The 24,808-nt window shown below is 47.8% G+C and overlaps 1 protein-coding gene across 1 annotated transcript; it reads left to right on the top strand.

The window, feature by feature from the left end:
- The first annotated feature begins 514 nt into the window (after positions 1-514).
- Positions 515-23,416, top strand: VCP (valosin containing protein). Its single transcript, XM_083702677.1, has 17 exons — positions 515-959; positions 5,870-5,981; positions 6,393-6,565; positions 7,887-8,029; positions 8,846-8,976; positions 10,165-10,296; positions 11,634-11,736; positions 16,016-16,149; positions 16,851-16,986; positions 18,167-18,279; positions 18,437-18,601; positions 18,704-18,826; positions 19,827-20,039; positions 20,167-20,475; positions 21,521-21,676; positions 21,789-21,943; positions 22,971-23,416. The coding sequence occupies exons 1-17, from the start codon at positions 943-945 to the stop codon at positions 23,074-23,076; spliced, it is 2,421 nt and encodes an 806-aa protein (XP_083558803.1). The 5' UTR covers positions 515-942; the 3' UTR covers positions 23,077-23,416.
- The last annotated feature ends 1,392 nt before the right edge of the window (positions 23,417-24,808 follow it).

Here is a 24,808-nt window from a genome sequence, read left to right as displayed (position 1 = left end):
GACAGCCATCTGTCAGAGACGCCTTAGCTGGGATTCCTGCATTTCAGGGGGCTGCGCCAGATAACCCGCTGCGACCCTGAGGTTCCAGGATCCCACGCAGCAGCAGAAACCGTGGCGTGGGGGAGACGCCGCGGCGCTGTGGCTGCAGCAGGTGAGCCCGCAGGAGAGAGAGCCGCTCCCGGCTTCTCTGCCGCGGCTCCGAGCCTCCCCTCCCGGCCTCCCTGCGCCAAAGCAGCCCCGCCTGCCCGCCCAGCAGCAGCGCCTCTCCCTGCGGCGCGCTCTGCACATTCTCAGAAGCCCTCTCTCCCCAGCCCCGCCTGCCCCTTTATGTCGTCACGGGCCCCAGCAAGCCGAGGGCGGGAAATCCCTTTCCGGGGCCACGCAGCTCCGCGCCGAGCCTGCGCAGAGAGTCCGCGGGGCGCGCGCTCTCCCATTGGCTGCCCTGCCACGCCAATCATCTACTTGTCACGTTGCGACTGGCTGCAGCGCGCCCGTCGCTCTCGGGGCTCTACCCAATCCGCGCTGCGTTGCCAGGCAGAAAAGGAATCCGGGCGGCGCTCCCCCCCCTTTATTCCCCCCTCCCTTTCGCATCGAGGGATTTTTCCGATTGGTCCGCCCGTCCCCGACGGAATGCGCTACCCGGATGACCCCCCCCTTCCTCAAACCTCCGGGTCCGGCAGCTTTGCGGCTTTTTTTCCCGCCCCTCCTGCGGATTGGCCGAGCGGGGCCGGTTTCCTTTTTTCCGATTGGCCGCCGCGGCACCTGTTGCCAGGCAGAGCGCGGCCTAGCACGCCGGGCGGAGCGTCACTCCCGATGAGTCGGCGTTGATCCGTGAGGGGAAAGCGAGCGAGCGAGCGAGCCAGGAGAGAGCCAGCAGAGAGAGCGAGCGCGGCGCCCAGGCCGAGCCACCCTTCGAGACCGCTGCAGCCGAGCCTTGCCGCCATGGCCTCGGGAGCCGAGTGAGTCTCACACGGGGGGGGGGCAGGGAAGAGACCCGCCTGACAGGAGGACCCCCCCGGTCCCTCCGGGCCGCCGCCGGAGGAAGGCCTCGCCGCCTCCTTCGCTCCCTCACCCGGTCCTAGAACGGGGGGCGGGCGGCGGATTGAGGAGAGAGAAAAAAGCCCCCCCCCGTTTCCCCCTCCCTCAGCCGCCGCCATTTCTCCCCCCAAAGCCTTTTAGCCTTGAGGGGAGGGGGCGCCATCATTTCCTCGAGGGGAGGGGGCGCCGGCTCCTTCCTGGCCTCCCCCCCATTGAGGGGGTCTTTCTGGGGGGGGTCCGGGGGGGGCGTGATGCCCCCGGGCGCCGGGGGGGGGACGGAGCCGGAGGGAGGCGGCGCTTCCTTCTCCGAGAGGCCACTTCCTGCTCCGCCAGTTCTGCCGAGTCACCCGCCGCTGGGAGGGGAGAGAGAGAGAGGCCGCTTGGCCGGGCCGGGGGGCTCCCTTTCCCGGCCCGCTCCCCCCGCCAGGCGCCTCCAGGGCTGCGGCGGAAGGAGGGCCGCCCTGGCTGGATCTGCCGGTCCAGGGGGCGTCGCCGGGCAGCTTCTGAACGTGGCTCCCGAAGGGTTGCTGAATCACGGAGGAGCAGGAGGAAGGGGGCCTCCCCAGAAAGGAGAATATTAGTAGCAAGGAGTCCTTGGTGCTCCAAGGATCTTTCGCTTCACATGAGAAACAAGTCTCTTTAATAAGAAACGAGGGCCTTTAGATTCACACTTGTCAGATATGGGCGAGGGGTCCCTTCTCCAACATGCTGTCAAGTTGCAGGCCAGATGCTTCTATGGTTCTCGATGGATCCTCAAGCCACACGGGTGAGAATGCTTCGCCCGCTGAACTCCGAGGCTCTTGGGCAGCTGCTCTCTTTCTCCCCACCAGTGCATAACAGCAGGGTAACTGGCCTTGCTGCCATTAGGTACTTTCAAGCCAAGTCCCCTCTCACGTGGCTGGCTCAGTAAGTGTACGAGCTCAAGTTGGTCACCCCCTCCCATTGTTCCGAGGGAGAATTGTGGCTGCTAAACTTGCACCTGCCTCCCTTAGAAAAACACACTGCCTCGTGGGATTTTCTCGCTAGTAAGCAAGGTAGCATGCTGGTGTGCTTCAGTAGGAATTCTTAGCTGTGGCAGCCATCTTGTCATATGGAAGCCACAAAGCATTGGTCATGTGATGCCAGCTAGAGAAGGACTCCTTAGGTTCACCACTTCCTGGTCTTAACTCTCAAGTGAACAAGGAATGGAAATAAAACCAATTTGCACATCACTTGCTGATTAGGCTCTTCCATTTTGGCTTGAGCTCCACTGGCTATCAGAGGGAAACATGTTAGGACCAACAAGCTGGTCTTACGCTGTTGGTAGAGTAACTAAATGCTTAGGATAATTTTAAAAATTTCTGTCTTAAAGAGCTCTCAACAGCTATGCTGGGAGAAGTGAGAAACAGTCATGGTTAAGTGACAACAGAAATGGCATTTCACAAAACATTTGTCACCTTACAAAAATGTACTGTCCGTTTTTTGGGGTTGGGGGAGATTTCCTGCCATATGAATAGCTATTTGCCAATCAACAGGAAGTTCTGGAAGCATTGTTTTCTTATTTGGCATGATGTCACAACAACTAATTGACTTTGTGGGGCTGGTACAAAGCCTGCTCTGAGGAAACTGCTTCATGCCCCCCACTCTGATTTGGCTTTCTGATGTTATGCAGCAAAAAAACTCATGCCCTTTTAAAAACAGGAATCCTGAAGCAGCTGCTGGGAAGTGGGGTGGTGGGGGACAGTCCAACAATAGCCAAAGTTGTTTCTTACTATTGGCCCATCTAGCTCAGTATTGAGCTGACTGGCAGCAGCTCTTTAGGCTTTCAAGCATGAAGTCTTCTCAGCCTTACCTGGAGATGTCAGGGATTGAATCTGGGTATTTTGTGCTCCTATGAACTATGGTCCCTTTTCACACCCTAAAAACACACTTGTATGAAAACAGCACTCTCTTTAACAATAGAAGTTTTGTTCCTTCTTCTAATTCTGCTACATTAAAAAAAATTGATGGCTGGAATAGATAAGTTTGGGGGCACTGAGTTCACAAGAACTTAACTAATCAGTATTGGAATTAATTTTGCATCACTGGGTGCTTCTCAACTTGGCAAACATTGTGAGGTGAAAGGAGCCTTGCCAGCAACTTCCTTTTTAAAACCTTGTGAGGAATTCCCTGGTTTCCAGTCAAAAGTACAAGTATTGGTTCATCTACTTAAACATACAGGCCTCGAAATAAATGAATCTTAACAGTTTTTAGCTTTTTTCTTAACTAATAGTAAACAGACAGCTGAACCCTTTCCTACTAGCTTTGTTGCCTAGAAAATTTCCTGAACCTTCACAAATTATTATTTGCAAATCTAGGCTTCATCTTCCTTTTGTTGGCTGAAGCTGATTTGTTTTTCTTTTAACCTGGTTGTTCTCAGGTGACATGGTTGAGGCAAGACCAGCTGCTTGAAATTCACAAGTGTCTTTGCTGAGATCCTTCCTTCTATTTTTAATGCAGTTACAGCAGCTTGGAAGAACCAACTTTCCGGTTAGCTGTGAAACAACAGATCTCTTCCTCCATAGTCTGCTTGCAGTTAAAATTCCAAATGAAGTGTCTTCTGTGGTAGAGCTAACTGGTCCCTTGGCTTTCTAGTATTTCCTCTAGCCAAGTATCTTCCTGAGGATCTGTCAGGAATCTTGATGGCCTGGTTCTAAGAAAGTAGTAGCCACCGTGCTGTTATTTGAAACTTCATTGCCACAATGCTTGCTTATTCACGTTTGTGTTTTCTTCGGTTTTCAGTTTTTGGATGTTCTGTTGGAGGACCGTCTTCCACTGGAAGTGCCCTAGATTGGTACAGCCAACTGTGGATAAATATTATTATTTTTTCCAATAGCCCAAAGTAAATGAACTGAAAAACATTAGAAGAGTGCAGTTAGAGTACTTAAATGTTACCCCAAAGCAGATTCAATACTTTACGTCAAAATTAGTTTACTGGAATTAAACTTTTTAAGATGTGCAGACTGATTATGTTTCACGATATGCCCGCTCATTTAAGCTATTCCCTTTCATTATTTAGAGGTAATAAAACTTGAAGGCACTGAAAACTGTTTAACATACCTGAGAAGCTGGGCTTTCCAGGGGTATGCAACGGGGGGTAGGGGGAATCGATTACAACCTTTTTAGGGCTGACTGATACTTAATCCATTCCAGTTGCTTAATTTGAATTGCATTATTTCTATTCATCATATGACTGACAATTTTATGAAGCAACTTGTGTCTAATAATGGCACGTTCCCCGCCAAAATATGATGGTGGAGAAAAACCCCCACATTGCATTACTTGACTGCATCACACTTCAGCACATTAGGTTGCCAGAACAATATCTGGCTTCTCTCTAGTTCTAGAGAGTTGGTCCCAGGCTCCATCTCACCCTCCTCCAAGTTTCGGTTTGCTGGTACCATAACAGTTGTTCTTCATCTTAGTTGTCAGCCTTAACTGGTGTAAACACATCTGTGTTTCCTCAATTGCTGCATATCATTGAAGGCAGATTTAGGAGGGTTGGCTTGGTGTCCTATTTGGCATCCTGCAAAGTATCTACCAGTCACTTCTAGTAGGCTCACTCATTTCACACTATCCTGTTATGAGTTTCTTAGGAGTTTTCTTCTTTTAGTCTTTGCCTATAAGTATATCTGCCAGGGAACAAAATACTTGAACTCCCATTTTATACCATTCATGTATTTTCTGCTTCAACTTTGCAAAAGAAACGATCAGTTTCACTTTCGTTTTTGGCAATATAAAGCTATGATGTGTCAGTTTCCAGCTTAAGGGTGGAACTGTTATCTAGGCCTCCTTCAGTTCAACACATTCTCAGACTTGTGTTGAAGTTCTTGCTTAGTTTTTTAAAAAACAACCCTTGGACAATTTGGACTGCAAACTGGATATTGTAAGAGACTCTTCAGTGATTCTGCCTCTTCCTAGTGGAAGTGTTTGTAGAGCAGAAAGTGATGGGATAGGGCTGCTCTTCATCTTCTTAGAACCTTTCCTGTGTGATCCTTCAGGGCTCTAGGTTATCAAGTCTTTGATTTTGCTCTGTATCTGGCCAGGGAGGTTGCCTGCAGGTGATGGTAAAGGGGACTTGTGGCAGTTTTGACTGACAGGGTTTATGACCCACCAAGGCTTAATCGATGGGGTCCAACTTCCCCAACTGTCAACCTTGAAATGTTCGTGGTACCCTTTCTGTTCCTGTACTTTGGGGTTGTTAGGGAGCTTGATGTAGCAGTGTTATTGCTGCAGCAGCTGTACTTCCAGGGCGCAAGTCAGGTGCTGGTTTTAGCTCACAGAACCTTAAATGGTTTGAGCAATTAATCTGTGTTGAATTTTGACCTCCATGTGGGAAATGAAATTTTGAGGGCTTACAGAAGGACTCTGGCTATTGTACACCCTTTAGTTCCTCCCCTCTCTTAGTGTTCTGATTCAGACTAAGCTTGGGCATCTTCTGGGAAGTGTACTCAAACATTTTGACAGAATAAGTGTCAAGATTTGCCTAGGGACTGTCACTTAATGGGGGGGGCTCTTTGTATGTGGGTTGTTTGCCACATTGCTTTCTTTCTTTTTCTCAATGGTAAGTGGTTTCTGAATGCTTCTGATCTATAACTGCTCAGTAGAAAACAGAGTAGAGGGCACTGTGGGACAAAACACCTTGCGCTCTCATTTTTGTTTTGAATTTTGTTGCATAGAATGTTGTACTTGCTTTTCAACTAAGGTTTGCTTAAGAGAAAATGTAACAAAGAAGCATAGAATGCAAATGGTTGAACAAGGGTGTGGCTCCGTCTCCTATGCTCCCAGCAACTCTTGTCTTCTCTTATTACAGTTCCAAAGCTGATGACTTGTCAACTGCAATTCTCAAGCAGAAGAACAGGCCCAATCGGCTAATTGTTGATGAAGCAATCAACGAGGACAACAGTGTTGTGTCACTGTCACAGGTGTGTTCAACATATCAATAGAGAGCGATATCACTGATATGTGCAATTTGTTGGTGGCTCTTTGACTGACACAGAATGGAGGAAGCAGTCTCTGAACAGGCTATTTGTATTGCCTATTCTGACTTAGTGGCTCAGTGGGTTTTCAGGAAGAGGCTTTACATCATATCTAACACCCCCACACAGTTACAACCAGGTACCTGTGGGTTTCCCCAACAGGACACTCTTTCTCCTAGATTTGCCTTTATTCTGCCTTGTATCCCTTCTGCTGATTAATATTTTGTTCTTAACTGGATGCTTTTATCAAACTAGTACATTACCAGTTGTAGTCAATTTCAGATCAGCAGAATTAATATACCGATTTGTTCTTAAAATTCAGTTGGGGACCTGCTTTCTCACACTTTCTTTTTTCAGGCCAAAATGGATGAATTGCAGCTGTTTAGGGGAGATACAGTCCTGCTGAAAGGGAAGAAGAGGAGAGAGGCAGTGTGCATCGTCCTGTCTGATGACACCTGCTCTGATGAGAAAATCCGCATGAACAGGGTTGTTCGCAACAATCTGAGGGTGCGCCTTGGAGACGTGATCAGGTGAGGTCTGCATGTCCTGTTAAACACACAGAGTTAATTTGGTCAGTAAGCCTGTGGCTAATATGTGGAAAGAGTTCTTCCCAGCATGCTGCCTTGTGTTGGTTATTGTTGCCTGTTGGTTAAGGGAATTGTCAACATTAGTGGCATTGGTGTGGACTTGTTTATGTATTGATGGGTTAAATTAAAAACTTAATCAAGGGGAGCTTGATTAATAGCTTAATCTGACACAGTTGTTACCTAGAATAAACAGAGTTGAACAGGAAAACTTCCGAGAAGCTAACTTCTGTTTTCCCTGCTAAGAGGAAGGGAGCATGTGGTCGGGCTAGGGAATCACATGAAATGGCATGCTTTGAATAGACTGTGACCTATGGAGACACTTACTCCATTTGGGGGTAAATAATGTCCCCTTTAAATTGACATTGCAAAACAAATTGCCTCACTCCAAAACAAATTGCCTGCTGAAGCTGCCCCATATTCTTATCTCATTAAACCGGTGTACCTATGTAAAAGTGGAGTTTCTGGAATTCATTTTATCATGAGTTCTGGGGTTCTTATTATCATAATGTTCTTCACTTGGAAAAAATTATGTCAATATTGACTTATTTCTATAAATTATGCTGAATTTGAGAGAGCTGTAGAGTTTGAAGCATTTTGTTCCAGTCCTTTTGCAGAGGGTGGGGGAGAGAAGGAAATTGGAAGAAAAAGTCCGAAGAGCTGGAGGCCAGGGTGGGGTGGGGTGGGGCAGAAAAACCAATTGACTAGGAAGCTGCCTTATTCCGAGACAGACCGCTGGACCAGGTAACTCTTTATTAAGTGATCTGGTGAGCAGTTCTACAGGGTTTTGGGTGGGGGCCTCTCCCAGCCCTACCTGGAGATACTCAGTCTTGACTTTCTACATGCTGAGCAGACGGTGTACCCCTGAGCTAGGGCCCTTCCCAGATGGAAGGGGAAATGACAGGGACGGTCTGTAGCTGAGTGATTGGGCATCTGCTTTGCGTGCAGAAGGTCCCAGGTTCAGTCACCAGCATCTCCAGGTCGGGCTGAGAAAGATTCCTTGCCTGAAACTCCAGAGAGCTGCTGCTAGTCAATGTAGACAATGCCAAGCTAGATGTCCCCTCATCCTGACTGGATGAGAGAGATTCCTATGTTCCTAAGTCCACCATCAAAAAGTTGGAAATGAATAGGAAGTCTGAAGGAAGTGAAAAGGTAGCTGACTGCCCTGTCCTTTTCATCAAGACTGGGAAGTTTTTTCTTGTAGATGTTTCTAGTTCGCAGATTGGGGGCCACTTGAGGGTCACAAAGGCACATTCTTTCTTTTCAGCATCCAGCCTTGTCCAGATGTGAAGTATGGCAAGCGCATCCATGTGCTGCCCATTGATGACACAGTGGAAGGGATCACAGGGAACCTGTTTGAGGTGTACCTCAAGCCATACTTCCTGGAAGCATACAGACCCATCAGAAAAGGTAAGGGCACTAAACCAGTAGAGAAGCTGCTGTGGAGAATACTTTAGACAAGCTTTCTTCAACCTGCTGTCATCCAGATGCATGTTTATTATTTTATTAATTGTATTTTTATGCCTCCCTTCAACTAAATTTTTCAGGTGGTGAAGCATGGTCAGGGATGATGAGAGCTGGAGTCTAAAACACCTGAACAGTTTTAGTCCAAGACTATAAACTTTTATTTGGGTTGCTTGTGAGCTGCTGTCTCTGACTAAATTTTCCCAGTTCTATTTTGCCCCAAATGAAAGTCTGTGGCTTCCTGCCATGTGCAGTGAACGGTGGTGTTGCAGAAACTGCCTCTAGACCATTATTTGCTGTTTGAAACAGCTGTCAATGTCTAAGCCGTAAGTCTAGAGGGTCTTTTGATTGTGAAGCATTGAGAAGTAGCCAAGAGCAGAGGGGCCTTGTTTTGAGCTTTTCTGGTGTGTAGCCAACTTTACAATTCTGTAGGCCCTATTCAGTCAAGTGAGGCGAGACCGTGCATTTCTGCCCCCCTCCCCCCTGATAGTAGTGGTCAGGCTGGCTTGCCATTTCTCCTAGTAGCAACACCTGCCATTCCTATTCCCTTTGGGGAAGTTCCCAGAGCTACTAGTGCCACTGTGACCTTGTCCTAAACTGTGAGTCTATAGTAAAGGAAGCATCTCCTCTGGAAACCTCCAGCTGCTCCCTCAGTTCTGAGCTTTCTTAAGTAGAGGGATGGGGAACCGTTACAACTCTTGAGAGTACTTGTTCTGGAGGTGGGTGGTGTCTTGACCCTCATTAATATGCTGATAATTTCAGGGGACATCTTCCTTGTGCGCGGAGGGATGCGTGCAGTCGAGTTCAAAGTGGTGGAGACAGACCCCAGCCCATACTGCATAGTAGCTCCAGACACCGTGATTCACTGTGAGGGAGAGCCTATCAAACGAGAGGTGAGTTGAGCAGGCCTCTTCCACAGCTCTCATTCTGTGACTTAGAGTGGGCCGTAAGCGGTGTGGTGGGGAAACAAAGTTGAGGATTAAAAGCACTGTCTGCTCTTTGGTTCTGGGGGGAAGTCCCCCTCTGGGAAGGGAGGCAGAGCTGTTGCATACCAAAGCAGCCATGTGCTATGTTCCTGTCACAGGAATTTCCCATTCCCAGCTAAAGTGGTTATTGTAGCTTTGGCACATGTTCCTATGACAGATGAACTGGACAAGGCTGTAGACTGAGATCACTTCCTTGGGTGCTATACCACCCAAATGGGTATCTGGAATAGTGACCGCCTGGTTTTTATTTAACATATTGTCTGTTAGGAGGAAAAGAAGATGTTTGATAACATAGAATAAGGGCCATGTTGGAAATTATTATTATTATTATTTGTATACCACCATTCATCTGAAGATCCCATGGCAGTTAACAACAGGAAAGTACAAAATGAGAACAAAAAATACATAATAAAACAAATATAAATACACCCTCCCCTTGCACAAACCCATTTAAAAAGCCATAAAATGTTAATCAGCTGAACGCCTGCTGAAGAGAGAGGTTTTTGACTGGTGCCTAAAGATATGTAATGAAGGCACCAGGCAAGTCTCCCAGGGGAGAGCATTCCACAAGCAGGGAGCCACCACAGAAAAGGCCCGCTCTCATGCTGCCACCCTCCGGACCTCTCGTGGAGGAGGAGGCACATGAAGAAGGGCCTCCAGGGCCTGAGTTCATATGTAGAGAAGCAGTCCTTGAGGTATTGTGGTCCTGAGCCACAACTAAGCACTCATCCAACTAGACTGGATCTTGGTCCTTGAGTCCTTTTATGAGCTAGCTCATAAAAATAGAGTATGCTTGGAATTTAGCATTTCTGAATTTATCTACTTACAGATAGGTAGCCGTGTTGGTCTGCCATAGTCAAAACAAATTTTTTTTTCCTTCCAGTAGCACCTTAAAGACCAACTAAGTTAGTTCTTGGTATGAGCTTTCGTGTGCATGCACATGAAAGCTCATACCAAGAACTAACTTAGTTGGTCTTTAAGGTGCTACTGGAAGGAAAAAAAATTTTGTTCTGAATTTATCTGATATAGTTGTCATACTGCTTTGACCATGAGGTCCTCAGTGCATTTATTCTCTGTCCCTTGAAAACATGCCAGGATGAAGAGGAGTCCCTGAATGAAGTGGGCTATGATGACATTGGAGGCTGTCGAAAGCAGTTGGCTCAGATCAAGGAAATGGTTGAGCTGCCTCTCCGGCACCCTGCTCTCTTTAAGGCTATTGGTGTGAAGGTGAGTATCTGACCCCACTCATGACGGGTTGGACTCTGTGTGGGTAGCAAACATGTCCTGCAGGTGCTTCTTCTGCTCAGGTGTTCATGTACTAATGAATGCTAGAGCCCTGCTTCAAGAGTGCTCTGATATCATGCGCTGGTGTATTTCTATATTTAATAAAATCTGTATATAGCTTGATTGCTGAAAATCTCAAAAGTACTTTACGGATAGAATAAAATAACAAAAATATTAGTAAAAGCAGCTGTTTAAAGCTTTCAAATTGTCATTAAAATCAGCAATAATCTAAAGACAGATTAAAATGCATGTAAATATTCTACATATGTTGGTAGGCTTGTCCAAACAGAAATGTTTTTAGCAAGTACCGGAAGAACACAATGAAGGTGAAAATTGAGGCAGCGTCTTCATTGCCACCTGCCCACCCAGGCAAATATGAGTGCCACCTTCCATCACTGTATACGACTGGGAGATCAGGGCCACAGATAGTAAACTCAGGCCTGGGTGTATGCACATCCCACACTGTCAGAAGGAAGATTATAAATTCACTCCAAGTCTTCTCCCCCTGCCGCTCACTCGGGGCAAGGGGAAACCCTAGCAAACCATACTTCCCCTCAACCAGGCACTCACCCTGGGAGAGGGATGCAGGACTGTCTTCCACAATGTCTGGCCTACAATTCTATATCATAGGGATGGGGGCGTTCACCTGTCTCTGTGACTCCTGAAGTGGTGGTGAATCCCTTTGGCATCATCCCCTGCCACCCTTGGCAGGTCCTTTACCACACCCCTGCCTGTATTCACCCAGCCAGCAATCAAGCAGTGCCCCATGCTACAGTCAGCACAGACACACTTACCTGCAGGCAGATAACCATGCAGGTCAAACAGAGTGCTGCAGTGAAAACCCACACACTCTTGCTGACTGGGAGAGCAGACCAGGCACAGACCAGGATGGTGCAAACTAGCCCTTCCTTGCTTAGTCCTCTGTGGTGTACATAGGTGCTGAGTGTGCAGGGCTGTGGGTGTTCCAGGCCCCACAACATTCCCCATGACAAGACTGGCCACAAATGTTTGTGCCGGGAGGCATGTGGTCTTACATCAACACGCTTGCTGATGTGCACATGTGACGTCATGTGCACACTCCGGCGGGCGTGCCGATGTCAGACTCACGCGTGCCTGTGGCGTGCACGGCCCAAGGCACCCACGGTCCTAGGGCCAAGCTGGCGATGTATGGTACTGGTTGATCCCAGACTGCACAGATACTTTCTGGATAGCACTACAGGTCTTTACCAGAATTTGGATTTAACCTTCAAATGCTAAGCAACGTACCTGACTTTCTCTAGCCTCCCCGTGGAATCTTGCTGTATGGTCCACCAGGTACTGGGAAGACCTTGATTGCCCGAGCAGTGGCTAATGAGACTGGAGCTTTCTTCTTCCTCATCAACGGTGAGTGCCTGGGAGCAGCTTCATGGTTTTTCTTTTATTTATCCAAGTTTATATAGTGTTTGTTAAAGCCTCAAATGGGTTTACAAAAAACCCCATTAAAATTATCAAGAAAAGACATTTAAAATGGGTATTTAATAAAAATCAACAGTAAGCTAAAACGGATTAAAGCACATGTAGCTTCTGCATGCCTGGATAGGTTTTGGAAAACTGTAGTGAAGGCAGATTTGGAAAAGTGTAGTGAAGGCACCCAGATTATTTATTTATTTATTTATTTATTTATTTATTTATCGTCTTTATACCCACAGATCTGAGGGTGGTTCACAACATAAAATCACAATATAAAAAACACATAATACGTAATAAAAATGAAAAGAAAGACAATGCAATAATCCCCCTGGTCCATAAGCAGGGGGTTGCAAAGGCCAGATGCTGCCACACTAAAATGTTCCGTTTAATTGCAACTGTGGAATGAGTCTGATGTGGCATTGATGACAGTGACAGTTCCACAGAGTGAAGCAGTTGAGTGGGCTCTTCTAGGGTAAGGTAATCCTGCAAGTAAACTGGTCCCAAAACTGTTCGGGGCTCTATGCCTTGAACTTGTTCTTGTAGCAAATTGGTAACCAGTGCCGATCTCTGAGCAGAGATATTACCGTATTTTTCGCCCTATGGGACACACTTTTTCCCCTCCAAAAATGAAGGGGAAATCTGGGTGCGTCCTATGGGGCGAATGCAGGCTTCCGCTGAAGCTTGGAGAGCGAGAGGGGTCGGTGCGCACTGACCCCTCTCGCTCTCCAGGCTTTAGGAAGACATCCGCAGCCTAGGCAGCCCTGCGGGAGTTCCTGCAGGGATGTCTAGGCTGCGGATAGCAGCCTGCTTCCCGGAGCGTCGGGCGCCCTGAAACCAGAGCGCCCGGCGCTTCGGGAACACATCCGCAGCGTGGGGAGCCCCTTGCTGCGGATAGCAGCCTGCCGTCCGACGGGCAGGGCGCCCTGAAGCAGAGCGCCCCGCTCGCCGGACAGACATCCACAGCCCCACAAGCTCGGGGGACAGCAGGGAGGCACAGTGCCGCCATCCCGCTGTTCCTCGACCTGGTTCGGTTTCCCCGTCCTGCTTTTTTGGGGGGGGCGGGAAATAAAGGGAATTTTTTCCCCTTTATTTCCCCCCCAAAAAACTAGGTGCGTCCTATGGGACAAAGAATACGGTATATGCCAAGAGGGTCTCACTCCTATCAGCAGCTGTGCTAGAGCTTTCCAAACTAACTCCAGCTTCTGGACCAGGTGCAAGGGAAGGCCCCCCCCCCAAAGTGCATGGAAGTCACCATGTCTGAGTTGCTGTGGTCGTGTTCACCTTCACGTTGACTCCCTCAGCTGTCTGGCTAGCTTGATATCGAGCAAAAGGCAATGAGGTGGAGAGCAAGTAGAGGCTGTTTTAAAAATGTCTTTCCTTGTGGACAAGACCTTTCACAAGAGTTAAATTTTCGGTATGGAGGATTCCTTGCTAAAATTACATCTCAGTTTTAGTATCTTCTTTCTCTGTTGGATGCGATTGCATCATACTGTGTATTGCTGCCAAGTGACTTTGGGCAGTTTTTGGTATACTGGTGCTTCCTAGCCAGCTTGCAGTGATGTGCAGCTCCCTTTCCTCCTGGATCATCATGGTGGTTGCCCATGAGCAGGGGAGCAGAGCCCCACCCTGCTGTGCTCTCCTTCTATAGAGCTGTTTCCCTCCACCTTTTGATATTAGTACCATAGGGAGTTCTGTAAAATCCTGGATGAAGGCCAGAAGAGCACTGCATTGAGCACAGGCTTCTCAGACTAGGAACTGACACAGACTCTTCAGTTATTAGGTGACCGCAAAGTAACCTAAATAAATAGCAAATGTTACCCATGCAACTGACAATGTAGGGCAACAGCTCAAAATTACAATGTAGGCAGTAAATAAAATATAACAATATATCAAAATGCACCACTTTAACAGAGAACGTAGTACCAAACTCTTGGAAACAGCTGCCCATTTTCAGTTATAAGATCTCAACTCAGCCTTGCTTCAGGGGAGGATCCTTATTCTTCCCTTGGGTGCTGGGTGTTTATGAAAGGCTTTGCCAAACTCAGTTGTCAATAGAGAACCTGTCTCCTTGGAAACCTCACTTGCCCCTTGAGGAGCCTAAAGGAAGTACTTTGATCTTTGAGAGCCAGTGTGGTGTAGTGGTTAAGAGCGGTAGTCACGTAATCTGGGTAACCGGGTTCGAGTCTCCGCTCCTCCACATGCAGCTGCTGGGTGACCTTGGGCCAGTCACACTTCTCTGAAGTCTCTCAGCCCCACTCACCTCACAGAGTGTTTGTTGTGGGGGAGGAAGGGAAAAGGAGATTGTTAGCCGCTTTGAGACTCCGAAGGGGAGTGAAAGGCGGGATATCAAATCCAAACTCTTCTTCTTCTTCTTCTATGCAGTGCAATTTCAGGTGAATAGAAAGTGGTGAGTCTACAGTCGTACCTCGGGTTACATACGCTTAAGATTACAGACGCTTCAGGATGAGAACAGAAATCATGCTCTGGCGGTGCGGTGGCAGCAAGAGGCCCCCATGAGCTAAAGTGGTGCTTCAGGTTAAGAACAGTTTCAGGTTAAATACGGACCTCCAGAACGAATTAAGTACTTAACCAGAGGTACCACTGTACTCTCTATTTTTGAATTGAAAATAGCTGCATCAGTCTGCAGAGGTTCATTGGCTCAGTTGACACACAGCATTCAGCCAATCCATGACTTGGCATGTGTGTGCAGGCTCCCGGAGAGGAGATGGCAGCCACTTTGCCCATTTTTGTGAGTTGAAGCATGGCTTGGCTTATCATGTTGTCCTGTTTCAGACAAACCACAAGCAGTAAAAGAAGAATAGGCCTTGGTTACAGCTTGTGGCGTGTCTGGAGCGAGACGAACTATGAGCTTAGGTTTATAGGACATGCCAATCCAATCCATGGCGTAGCTCACAGCAGGGCGGCACCAGCAGCATGACTGGGAGACGAGCTAAGCAGCCATGATCTTTCCTCCAGGAACCTACATTCTTGCACATTCACACTAAGCCACAGTTGCATGTTAATGGAGTCATTGAAAGGCAGAGAGGAGAAATGGAAAGCCAGGATACGGAGCAGATGGAGTAGTTCCCAGACTGGCAGTTTGGGGCTGCCACTGTTGATCGGCTCGGGTGTTGGGTTGGAAAGGAGTTTGAGTGCCACGTGGACAATGCTATGGACAAACTGTCCAACTAGGGTGAAGAGCCAAATAATATCACACCACAGGTGGAAAAAGAAAAGGTTTATTCAGACCGCAGTCAGAAGATACAGGGGAAATCCAGTTCCAAATCACGTACAAAGGTTACACAGCAGGGATCACACAGATTTATAAATTTCAAATGCATTGGTTCCAACTTGGTCACCTGGCTAAGGGGATGGTGGCATGTTTGGGGATTTCTCTAGCTTGTTCCGCTGATTATTAACTTGGTCGGTACCACGGTTAGAAACCGATGTATGAAAGCTAGGGCGCCTTAAACCAAGGTTATGGGCGCAACAACAAAATGTCTATGTGCCATTTTTTTTAACAGGAATACAAAGCTGAAAATGAATGAATTGCAGCTAAGATACTATGTTCATTTTTCACATGGTCTAGCCCTTCCCCTGCCCATCCCCCTAATATTCTTAAGAGAGTCTTCTCCAGTCTTCAGAGAGTAGCTGGCAGTGGGGAGGCAGAAAAAGGTCCTCCTTTCCTTCCTTCTGCAGTTTTACTACACCCACAGCTAGAAACTGCTTGCACTAATGAAATTCCCTGTTACAAAATGCACCTAGAACAATGGGAGTGTCGAACGTTGGTCAGAGAAAAGGACATGGTCACGAGATAGGGGAGTTTGGTTCCAGCAGCCTTCTGAAAGCTTTTGCTGACCATTGCAATGTATTGCTTATGGGAGATTAGTCAGGAGGGTGAAAAAGTAACAGACAAATCAAAAGTTTTGGCTCATCCCCATTCAAGCTGGGTTAAAAGGTTACTGGTAAGGCCAAAACCAATATAGCTTGCTTGCTTCTAGCTAATTTCTGAAGCCAAAGCTAAAGTCCGCTGTATGTAGAAAGATGGGGTCTCTTGCCTGATATATGAGATGAAGCTGGGGTCTCTTTGGTTTTCCTCTTCTCAGGTTCCTACCAGCAGTGCTGCTTTAAATAGGACTGTAACTTGGGTTTGTCACTTGTGACTGCTGTCACCTTCTTCCTCTTTAAGTAACATACTGCCATTTTCCCACAGGGCCTGAGATTATGAGCAAGTTGGCGGGTGAGTCGGAGAGCAACCTGCGGAAGGCCTTTGAGGAAGCGGAGAAGAATGCTCCGGCAATCATCTTCATTGATGAGCTGGATGCCATTGCTCCAAAAAGAGAGAAGGTGAGTCTTCTGCTGATCTGTTGATGGAGCTCAGTTCTGTGGCTACAGCACTTTGCGAAGGGATGCTTGAGCAAGTGGTGAGTGATAGGCTGGGGCGCAGGTGGTGCTTGGCTGTCCCAAGGCATGTTGAAAGCCCTCAGTCTGGACTAAAGCTCCTCGAACGTTCTGTCTCCTGCAATCAGGTATTGTAAGGAAGCTTAGCGTTCTTATGCGTTGCATGGCAGAAGAGCTACACTTCATTGCTGGGCCTAGTTAGGTTTTCTGCTTTGTAAACGGACCTTCTGAGAGGAGGGCTACGCAGCACACCTACCCATTTTGGATGCTGATGGTGATGATAGGAATTCTTGACACAGTAGTAGTAGTAGTAGTAATAGTAATTTATTACTTGTTCCCTTCCCATCTGACTGGTTTTCCCAGCCACTTTGGGCAGCTTGTAACAGAAAGGAGCTAGTGTTGGGTTGCCAGCATCTTCCTCCAGTTTGCATTATGCATCTCGTAGGTCCTGATCTGAAGTCTGCATTTGATCCCATGTTTGCCCTAGAATTACTACTTGGGCTGGATTATCTTACTACTTGGTTGTTAAGCTTGCTTTTTGTGGCCAGCGGAAAGGGTGGCTTGTGGTGAAGCTGTACCCCGACTTGTGCCTTGGGATCGGGTGCTTTCCTGGCAGATCTTCATACTATTGGCTGTTCTCTCCACAGACACATGGCGAAGTAGAACGGCGCATTGTGTCTCAGTTGCTTACACTTATGGATGGTCTGAAGCAGCGAGCGCATGTGATTGTAATGGCTGCTACCAACAGACCCAACAGCATTGATCCAGCACTCCGGCGATTTGGTAACTAGGCTTGTTCTTTTGTGAGGGTGTTATAGTGTGGTAGATGTTGGCTCAATACTTAGAATAGTCTGTGGGTAACTTAAGTACTAGAGCAGATCTGCACAAAGCATGGATGTGGTGCAGTTTCCTTTATTAGTATTTTTAGCCCCTGGGAGAATTTTCAGGTTTGCGCAGGTTGTAAACTCCCAGTGCCACTTAAAAACGGAAAGCTGTGTACAGTACGTGTGCAAATCACAGTGCTCCTTTGCTCAGACTTTCACATGATAGTGAGGGTACAGACATGGTGACAGGAGAGGAATCGTAGCATTGTAGAATTGTCAAGTTGGAAAGGACCCTGGGTCATCTAGTCCAACCCCCTGCAATGCAGGAGTATGCAGCTGTCCCGTATGGGGATTGAACCTGCAACCTTGGTGTTTTCAGCACCATGCTCTAACCAACAGAGAGAGAGAGCACTTCCTGGTGGGCACCTTTCAAACAGACATTGCTTGACAGCAGAGAGCTGATTGGCCCACCATCCAACTGAGACTCTGGCCTAGTTTGTATATGCAGCAGAAATGAATTAAAAAAAACCCATTTCCTGGATTGTACCACCTCCAGCTGCACCTGGGGATTTTCATGTGTGAATGCTGCTATGTGGAAAAACAGCATGTTAAGGAAGGCTAAACGACCCTTTAAAAAACAAAAACAAAATAGCCTTCCTCTGATAAATATGAGAGGATGTGGAAGGCAGGATAAGTAATACTGACCCCATTAACCCTCTCTTTAAAATGTATGTAATTGTTTGGGACAGGGTGTCTTGTGAAGTGTTAATGGCAGCTAATTTAACAAGCTGGATCAAATAACTTTCTTTTTCTTTATTTTTTACTGAAAGAGACCTCTTTTCTTACCTTGGTTTTAAAACACATATACTCTGAAATTGAGTGGAGCTTCTTTTCCAAGTCAATATTCGTACAAACACAGCCTGAAAGCACACTGCTGAGATAAAGCTGCTTCTCTTGTTAAACATAATCTTGTTACCTTGTGGGGAATGTCCATTAACTGTCATGTTTCCCTGAGGTCTTTTTAACACCCAGTGCTCCCATTTTGCTGTTCTGCGGCATGTGGCCTTGGTGGCCTTTGTGTATGGGGGAGTGACATATGTACAGAAGCAAATGTCAGTGTTGCTTTTGGTGCCCCGCAGGTCGCTTTGATAGGGAGGTGGACATTGGCATTCCTGATGCTACTGGCCGCCTGGAGATCTTGCAGATTCACACCAAGAACATGAAGCTGGCTGATGATGTTGATCTGGAACAGGTTCGTTGGTTTCTTTTCTTGCCCCCATGTGATAAGGCTCACAAGCGTCATGATCTTTGGGGTCTTCTTGAGTGATTGGAGCAGCTGGGTTCCTTTTCCTCAAGGAACTGCGGCTTGGAGCACCTGCTTACTCCTGCTTCTCCTTCCCTTGCTTCAGGTGGCTAATGAGACCCACGGCCATGTGGGTGCAGACTTGGCTGCTTTGTGCTCAGAGGCAGCTCTTCAGGCCATCCGGAAGAAGATGGATCTCATTGACCTTGAGGATGAGACCATTGATGCTGAAGTGATGAACTCGTTGGCTGTGACCATGGATGACTTCAGGGTAAGGGGGATGCGTCCGTGTCTTCTCTCTCTGGGCGTGGGGGATCATGCCGGCAAATTGTCCGTGTGTCAATGAGCCACCTCTTTCCACCTCTCCTTGCAGTGGGCCCTGAGCCAGAGCAACCCTTCAGCCCTGCGCGAGACGGTGGTAGAAGTGCCACAAGTTACTTGGCAAGACATTGGAGGCTTGGAAGACGTCAAGAGAGAACTGCAGGAGCTTGTACAGGTGAGGCTGTTGATGTCAGACTCATAGTTACCGTCATTAGACCAAGCTAAGGGCCTAGTCATAGGCAGCAGCATTGGTTATCAGTCACTGTTTTGCATAGGAAAATATAAATCGTTCTTTAAATTTAAATGGATGCTACATTGGCAGGATGGGGGGGGGAGCCGGATAACCATATGTTCTTTGAACTTCTACTGTTTCTTGGTTAAAAGTGTAGGAGGTAGTCCTGACTAAGGGCTCCACATAGCTCTTGCACACCCTTCCAGTTACTGAACAGGGAGGCCCCACTGGCACATAAGCCTTCTCTGTTCTCTTGGCTGTTTAAGTGTATCTTGCTTGAATGGTTCTGTTTCTAATGCCTGCCAAGTCTTTTTACAAAACTCAGAGCCCTGTAGGTTTAGGGCCACATACTTGCCAGGGAACGTGGCTTATGTACTTTCTCTGCATTTATAAACGCAGCTGGCGATGTTCCTTTAGGATCCTGGGGGTAGTTCTCTCATGGCTAACTTCAGAACAGAAGATCTCACTTTCTCTGAGCTTTTAAGCTGGATTGTTTCAGTCACAGCATTACTTGTATGTCATTTATGTTTGGCACCATATGGCTGCTCCAGTGTAAGCATCAGTTATATAATTTTGGGTCGTGTGTTTGTGGTGAGATTAACGACCATGACGCCATAAAATCCTCAATCTGCTGACCCCCAGGCCTTTACCAGGGTCACCAGCTTGTGCTCATCCAGTAGGTGAGGGGATGCCGGCTTATACTCCCGGGCTATTCTATAAGAAGTAGCAGCAGCATCATGTGTGAGGAAAGAACAGACGTCCAACTCTGAGCGGATGTTGCACCTCTGCCTCTCTGTGGCTCAGTGAAGCATTGCTTGCTACTACAAAGCCCTTCCCAAGTGCTCCACGGCCACACAGTGTGGCGAGGCCCAGAGCTCAGGGTGTTCTCTCCTCCCTTCCCTTTAACCTTGTGGGGCTGATACTGATCTTCTTCCTTCCACAGTATCCAGTAGAGCATCCTGACAAATTCCTTAAGTTTGGCATGACCCCCTCCAAAGGGGTGTTGTTCTATGGGCCTCCTGGCTGTGGAAAGACCCTGCTGGCCAAAGCCATTGCCAACGAATGCCAGGCCAACTTCATCTCTATCAAGGGTCCAGAACTGCTCACCATGTGGTTTGGAGAGTCCGAGGCCAACGTGCGGGAGATCTTTGACAAGGTACAGCTCTCCCTGCTGGATTTTCCCTGCAGGGTGGCCCCTTTTCACACTGGAATGGTGAATTGGTGAATTGGTTTCCTAGCGCTTGCATGTTTGAGGTCTGACCGATCATCCTTCCTCCACACAGGCCCGCCAAGCAGCTCCCTGTGTGCTGTTCTTTGATGAGCTGGACTCCATTGCAAAGGCCCGTGGTGGGAACATAGGGGACGGTGGTGGCGCCGCAGACAGAGTCATCAACCAGATCCTAACAGAGATGGACGGCATGTCAACCAAAAAGAACGTTTTCATCATTGGCGCCACTAACCGGCCGGACATCATTGATCCCGCCATCCTGCGCCCTGGGCGCCTGGACCAGCTGATCTACATCCCACTGCCTGATGAGAAGTCTCGCGTGGCCATTCTCAAAGCCAACCTGAGGAAATCGCCTGTGGCCAAGGCAGGTTTTGGGCTGACAGGAATGCTGGGGTGGGGGTGGGGTACAGATAAACATCACTTTTTGTGTCTGCAGAGAACTTAGGAGTCCTGCAGAGATCAGAGGTCATGACTTGGACCATGACGCAACTTTATTTAGCCTTCTGAGGCCCCACCAATTTTTAATCAAGATGCATTGAAATATTTGCTTGCCCATTCTTCATGGTACACAATTCAAAGTGTTGGTGCTGACCTTTAAAGCCCTAAACGGCCTCGGTCCAGTAGACCTGAAGGAGCGTCTCCACCCCCATTGTTCTGCCCGGACGCTGAGGTCCAGCGCCGAGGGCCTTCTGGCGGTTCCCTCACTGCGAGAAGCAAAGCTACAGGGAACCAGGCAGAGGGCCTTCTCGGTAGTGGCGCCCTCCCTGTTGAATGCCCTCCCCCCCAGATGTCAAAGCGATAAACAACTACCTGACATTCAGAAGACATCTTAAGGCAGCCCTGTTCAGGGAAGTTTTTAACGTGTGATATTTTACTGTATTTTTGGTTTCTATGGAAGCCGCCCAGAGTGGCTGGGGAGGCCCAGCCAGATGGGCGGGGTATAAATAATAATAAATAATAATAATAATAATAATAATAATAATAATAATAATGGTGGGAAAAGAAAATTTATTTGCTTTAGAGTGAAGGGTGGGGTATCATTTTTAAAATAAAACAAAAAAATTCACCTTCTCACAGTTCATAGAATCTTTAGAGTTTGAAGGTACCCAAGGGTCATCTAGTCCCACCCTCTGCCTGACAACTGATTAAAGCTAATTTGTTCCGACAAACATTTGTCTTACTAGGCAATTGATTTGTGTTTTATGTAGTAAACCTCATTTTAAAATGTTTGTTTTTATCTGCTTCACCTGTTTTTTGTTGCTGTTGTTTTACGCAGTTTTATTTCTTTTTATGCGGTGCTTTTGTTTTTCCTTTCTGTCGTTCACTGCCCTGCATGATGGAAATGCATTGGAAGGGCAGGGGATAAGTTGGCTTTATAAATGAGTGTGGGACCTCCCATGTTCCCTCAGGACGTGGACCTGGATTTTCTGGCTAAGATGACCAATGGCTTTTCAGGAGCCGATTTAACCGAAATCTGCCAGCGGGCCTGTAAGCTGGCCATCCGGGAGTCGATTGAGAATGAGATCAGGCGGGAGAGGGAGAGGCAGACCAACCCTTCTGCCATGGTGAGTGTCTTTGGGCTGGTGGGGGATATTAACTCTTGGGGCGGGAAGGGGGGTGGTTGACCGTGGCTGTTGGGGGCACCTTGCGCTCCTAACTGTGACTTTGCCGGTTTAGGAAGTGGAGGAGGATGACCCAGTCCCTGAGATCCGGCGTGATCACTTTGAGGAGGCCATGCGCTTCGCCCGCCGCTCAGTCAGCGACAACGATATCCGCAAATATGAGATGTTTGCACAGACCCTTCAGCAGAGCCGCGGCTTTGGTAGCTTCAGGTGAGCAGAGCATCTTGGTGTGTACTTTGTGTCCTCCCTCCTAGTAGCTCTTCATATTACATGGGACTTCATTTATGACCCTGGGTTTTTGGAGAGGTCCAAAAGAGGTCCACCACAGCTGGTGTCAAAAATGTGCAACTTCTGCTTCTGTGGTGTACAGAGCTGCTTTTCCTACTGGGCCTTTGCACAGTACCTTCTGTCAGAAAAACCTATCTTGCCATGAGAGCTTACAGTTCCCATCAGACGGGACGAGGAATGCAGTGATTGCCATCACTACTCGTGTTTCCCCAGTATGAGGTGTTGGGTCCCGTCCCCCCCAATCAATATGGTATTTGCAGCTTTGGTAGAGTATGTTTATGAGAATCCGTGAATTAATATTATTATTATTATTATTATTATTATTATTATTATTATTATCCAAAATGGCATGACTGTTGTGCAGGTTTAATCTGCTTGGTACTTAGAGTTTAGTGAGAGGGGACTGGATCTGTTTGTAGATCTCTTCCCTCTGTAGCCCAGCACTGCTGCCGTATCCCATCCCCTCCCTGTTACTACCCAGGATCCCTGTCATCCTGAGGTGTCCCTTGGAGCTCTGTGCCTTCACGACAGAGTGAAGGGCCTGGATGGAATTGAGCAGAGGGGGAACCCATTTGTGTGGCTCCTCCTTGCACAGCAAGGTGTAAAATGGGATGAAGCATACAGGACATGTGATGTCTTGACGCTTGGCCAGAGCCCCAGAAACCCAGAGGGCTCTGAGAGGACACTTTGAGGTAGGGTGTCTGCCATGCCTTTCTGTGCCACAGCAAAGGTGGGGAACTGGATCTGGCCAGAGGGCCAGACCCAGAAGTGGCCAGCTGTTGAGGGCCACTTTGACAGGTCAGGTAATTTGAGACTTTTGAGCCACAGCTGCAAAGGGAGAACTGGTCATGGGGAAGAAGGTGGCTGTGGCTCACCCCAAACAGCCTTGATGGCCTCCTGCTCTGTGGAAGGTATTTAACAGCTGCTCTTCTCTGGCTGTTCTTTGCAGATTCCCATCAGGTAACCAGGGTGGTGCCGGACCCAGCCAGGGAACCGGAGGCGCCGGTGGTGGGAACGTATACAGTGAAGACAACGATGACGACCTCTATGGTTAAAGTGCTGCCAGAGCGGACCAAACTGCAGAGCAGGCCGTGTTGTACAGGGCGATTCCAATGGTCAGTGGACTCCTGGCTTCTTCATTCCTTGGTCAGACCCGTGTAGCTGCGTGCCAGACTCTGTCAGCAGGAGTCTGTTGCTGCTGCTGCAAATGCAATGTTGGTTGGGAGGCAGGTGGGCGGGCAGTTGAGGAACTGACTACACTTCTGGGAAATTTCTGTTCTAGTTTTATGGCAGAATCAGCAGCTTTAGCAACGGGTACAATAGCCTGTAAAAACAAAAAGTTTAAAAGTTTAAAACCCACAAAAATAAATTAAAAAAAAAATCCCATAAGTTCAAGTTGGCATTGGTCTTCCTTCCTTCCTTCCTTCCTTCCTTCCTTCCTTCCTTCCTTCCTTCCTTCCTTCCTTCCTGTTGGTCGTTTTTCTGCTGCTTTGGCCATCCGGGCTCTTGGCAAAGCTGCCTGTGCAGTTGCAGGACAGCAGGACTCCTAGTGCTTTTAACAGTCAGTTTCTACAGGACTTCCAGGGATTCTTTCAGTAGAAAATATTTAAAGTTTGCCAGGAGTGGAGGCTCATGCCTGATAATAGTGTTTCTGTAAGCAGAGGTGGTACTTTAGGGTCACAAAAGGAAGGGGATGTGCTTGAAGGCTTTGCTCACCTGTGGGAGGGAGGTGTTAGTGCCACCCTGAAGGTCAGGCGTTCTCTGTGCCCCAACCGGGGTTTGCTCCATGAACTTCATCTCTGCAGCTTGTGTCATCTTCTTGGTTGCAGGGTTTATGGTCTCCATTAGGACTTAATAGTGTTACAAACTCTGTGGTTAGCACACAAGCCTACAGTTTTCACATGGAATCTGACAGTCCTAGGGATCTTTTGATGTTAAGACCGGGGTGCATCCTGGAGTTTTGCACCCCAATAGTTGACAAAGAAAGATAAAGCAAAAATAAAGGTATTGGATCAAAAAAGGGACTTTGTAAACGACACACAAACAGGCTCAGTTTAAAACGAGTGCAAGAGTTATTCTTTCAAGCATGCCATAGGGGGAAAATGTGGATGTGGTCCGATAAAGGGACAAGGGGGTGTTGGTGGTGATGGTACTTGCTTGTTAGAAAGAAATGGGGAAGTTGTCCAGGGAGGATGGGGAGAGATTTTATAGGGCTTTGGTAAAGTTCTTGGGTAAAACCAAAGGAAGGCAGATGGGACAGATTAAGAAGGGGGAAGAAAGAGGGACTTGTTTGGGTTAAAACAGCAGTTGTGCCAGGAGGGGGGATAGTGAGGATTTTGCCAGCTGGTGGGTTTGCCAGATATAAAAGATGCACCACCTGTCCTTGTGTGTGGTGGGGATTTGGTGGGCTGGAGTTGTGGGTACCTCTTCAGCAGCAAATGGGAGAGATGGGAGGATGGAGGGAGAACCAGGAGCTTGTTGGCTCACAGCTCTTTAACGGCTGCACTAACTCTTAAGAGGTTTGAAACTTTGCTTTTGAAGGGGCTGAATTGTTGGGGCATAATCAGTGCAGGGTGTTCCTTCAGTTCTGTGGGAACAAAGACAATAGAACACATTTACCCAACATACTTCACTTAACTTCCATAATACTGGCCCTGTGGCTGACTTTTGAGGCATGAATCAGTAGGACCACCTGTGTAGAACTTAAACGTGTTCTGGGAGAGCTTGAATAGGAGAAGCTTCCAGTGGATTGTACCCTACAAGGCATAGAACCGCAAAACAAAAGTT

Source organism: Podarcis gaigeae (assembly GCF_964106915.1).
Source record: "Podarcis gaigeae genome assembly, chromosome: 11".
Lineage (NCBI taxonomy): Eukaryota > Metazoa > Chordata > Lepidosauria > Squamata > Lacertidae > Podarcis > Podarcis gaigeae.
This window is presented reverse-complemented; position numbering and strand designations above follow the sequence as displayed.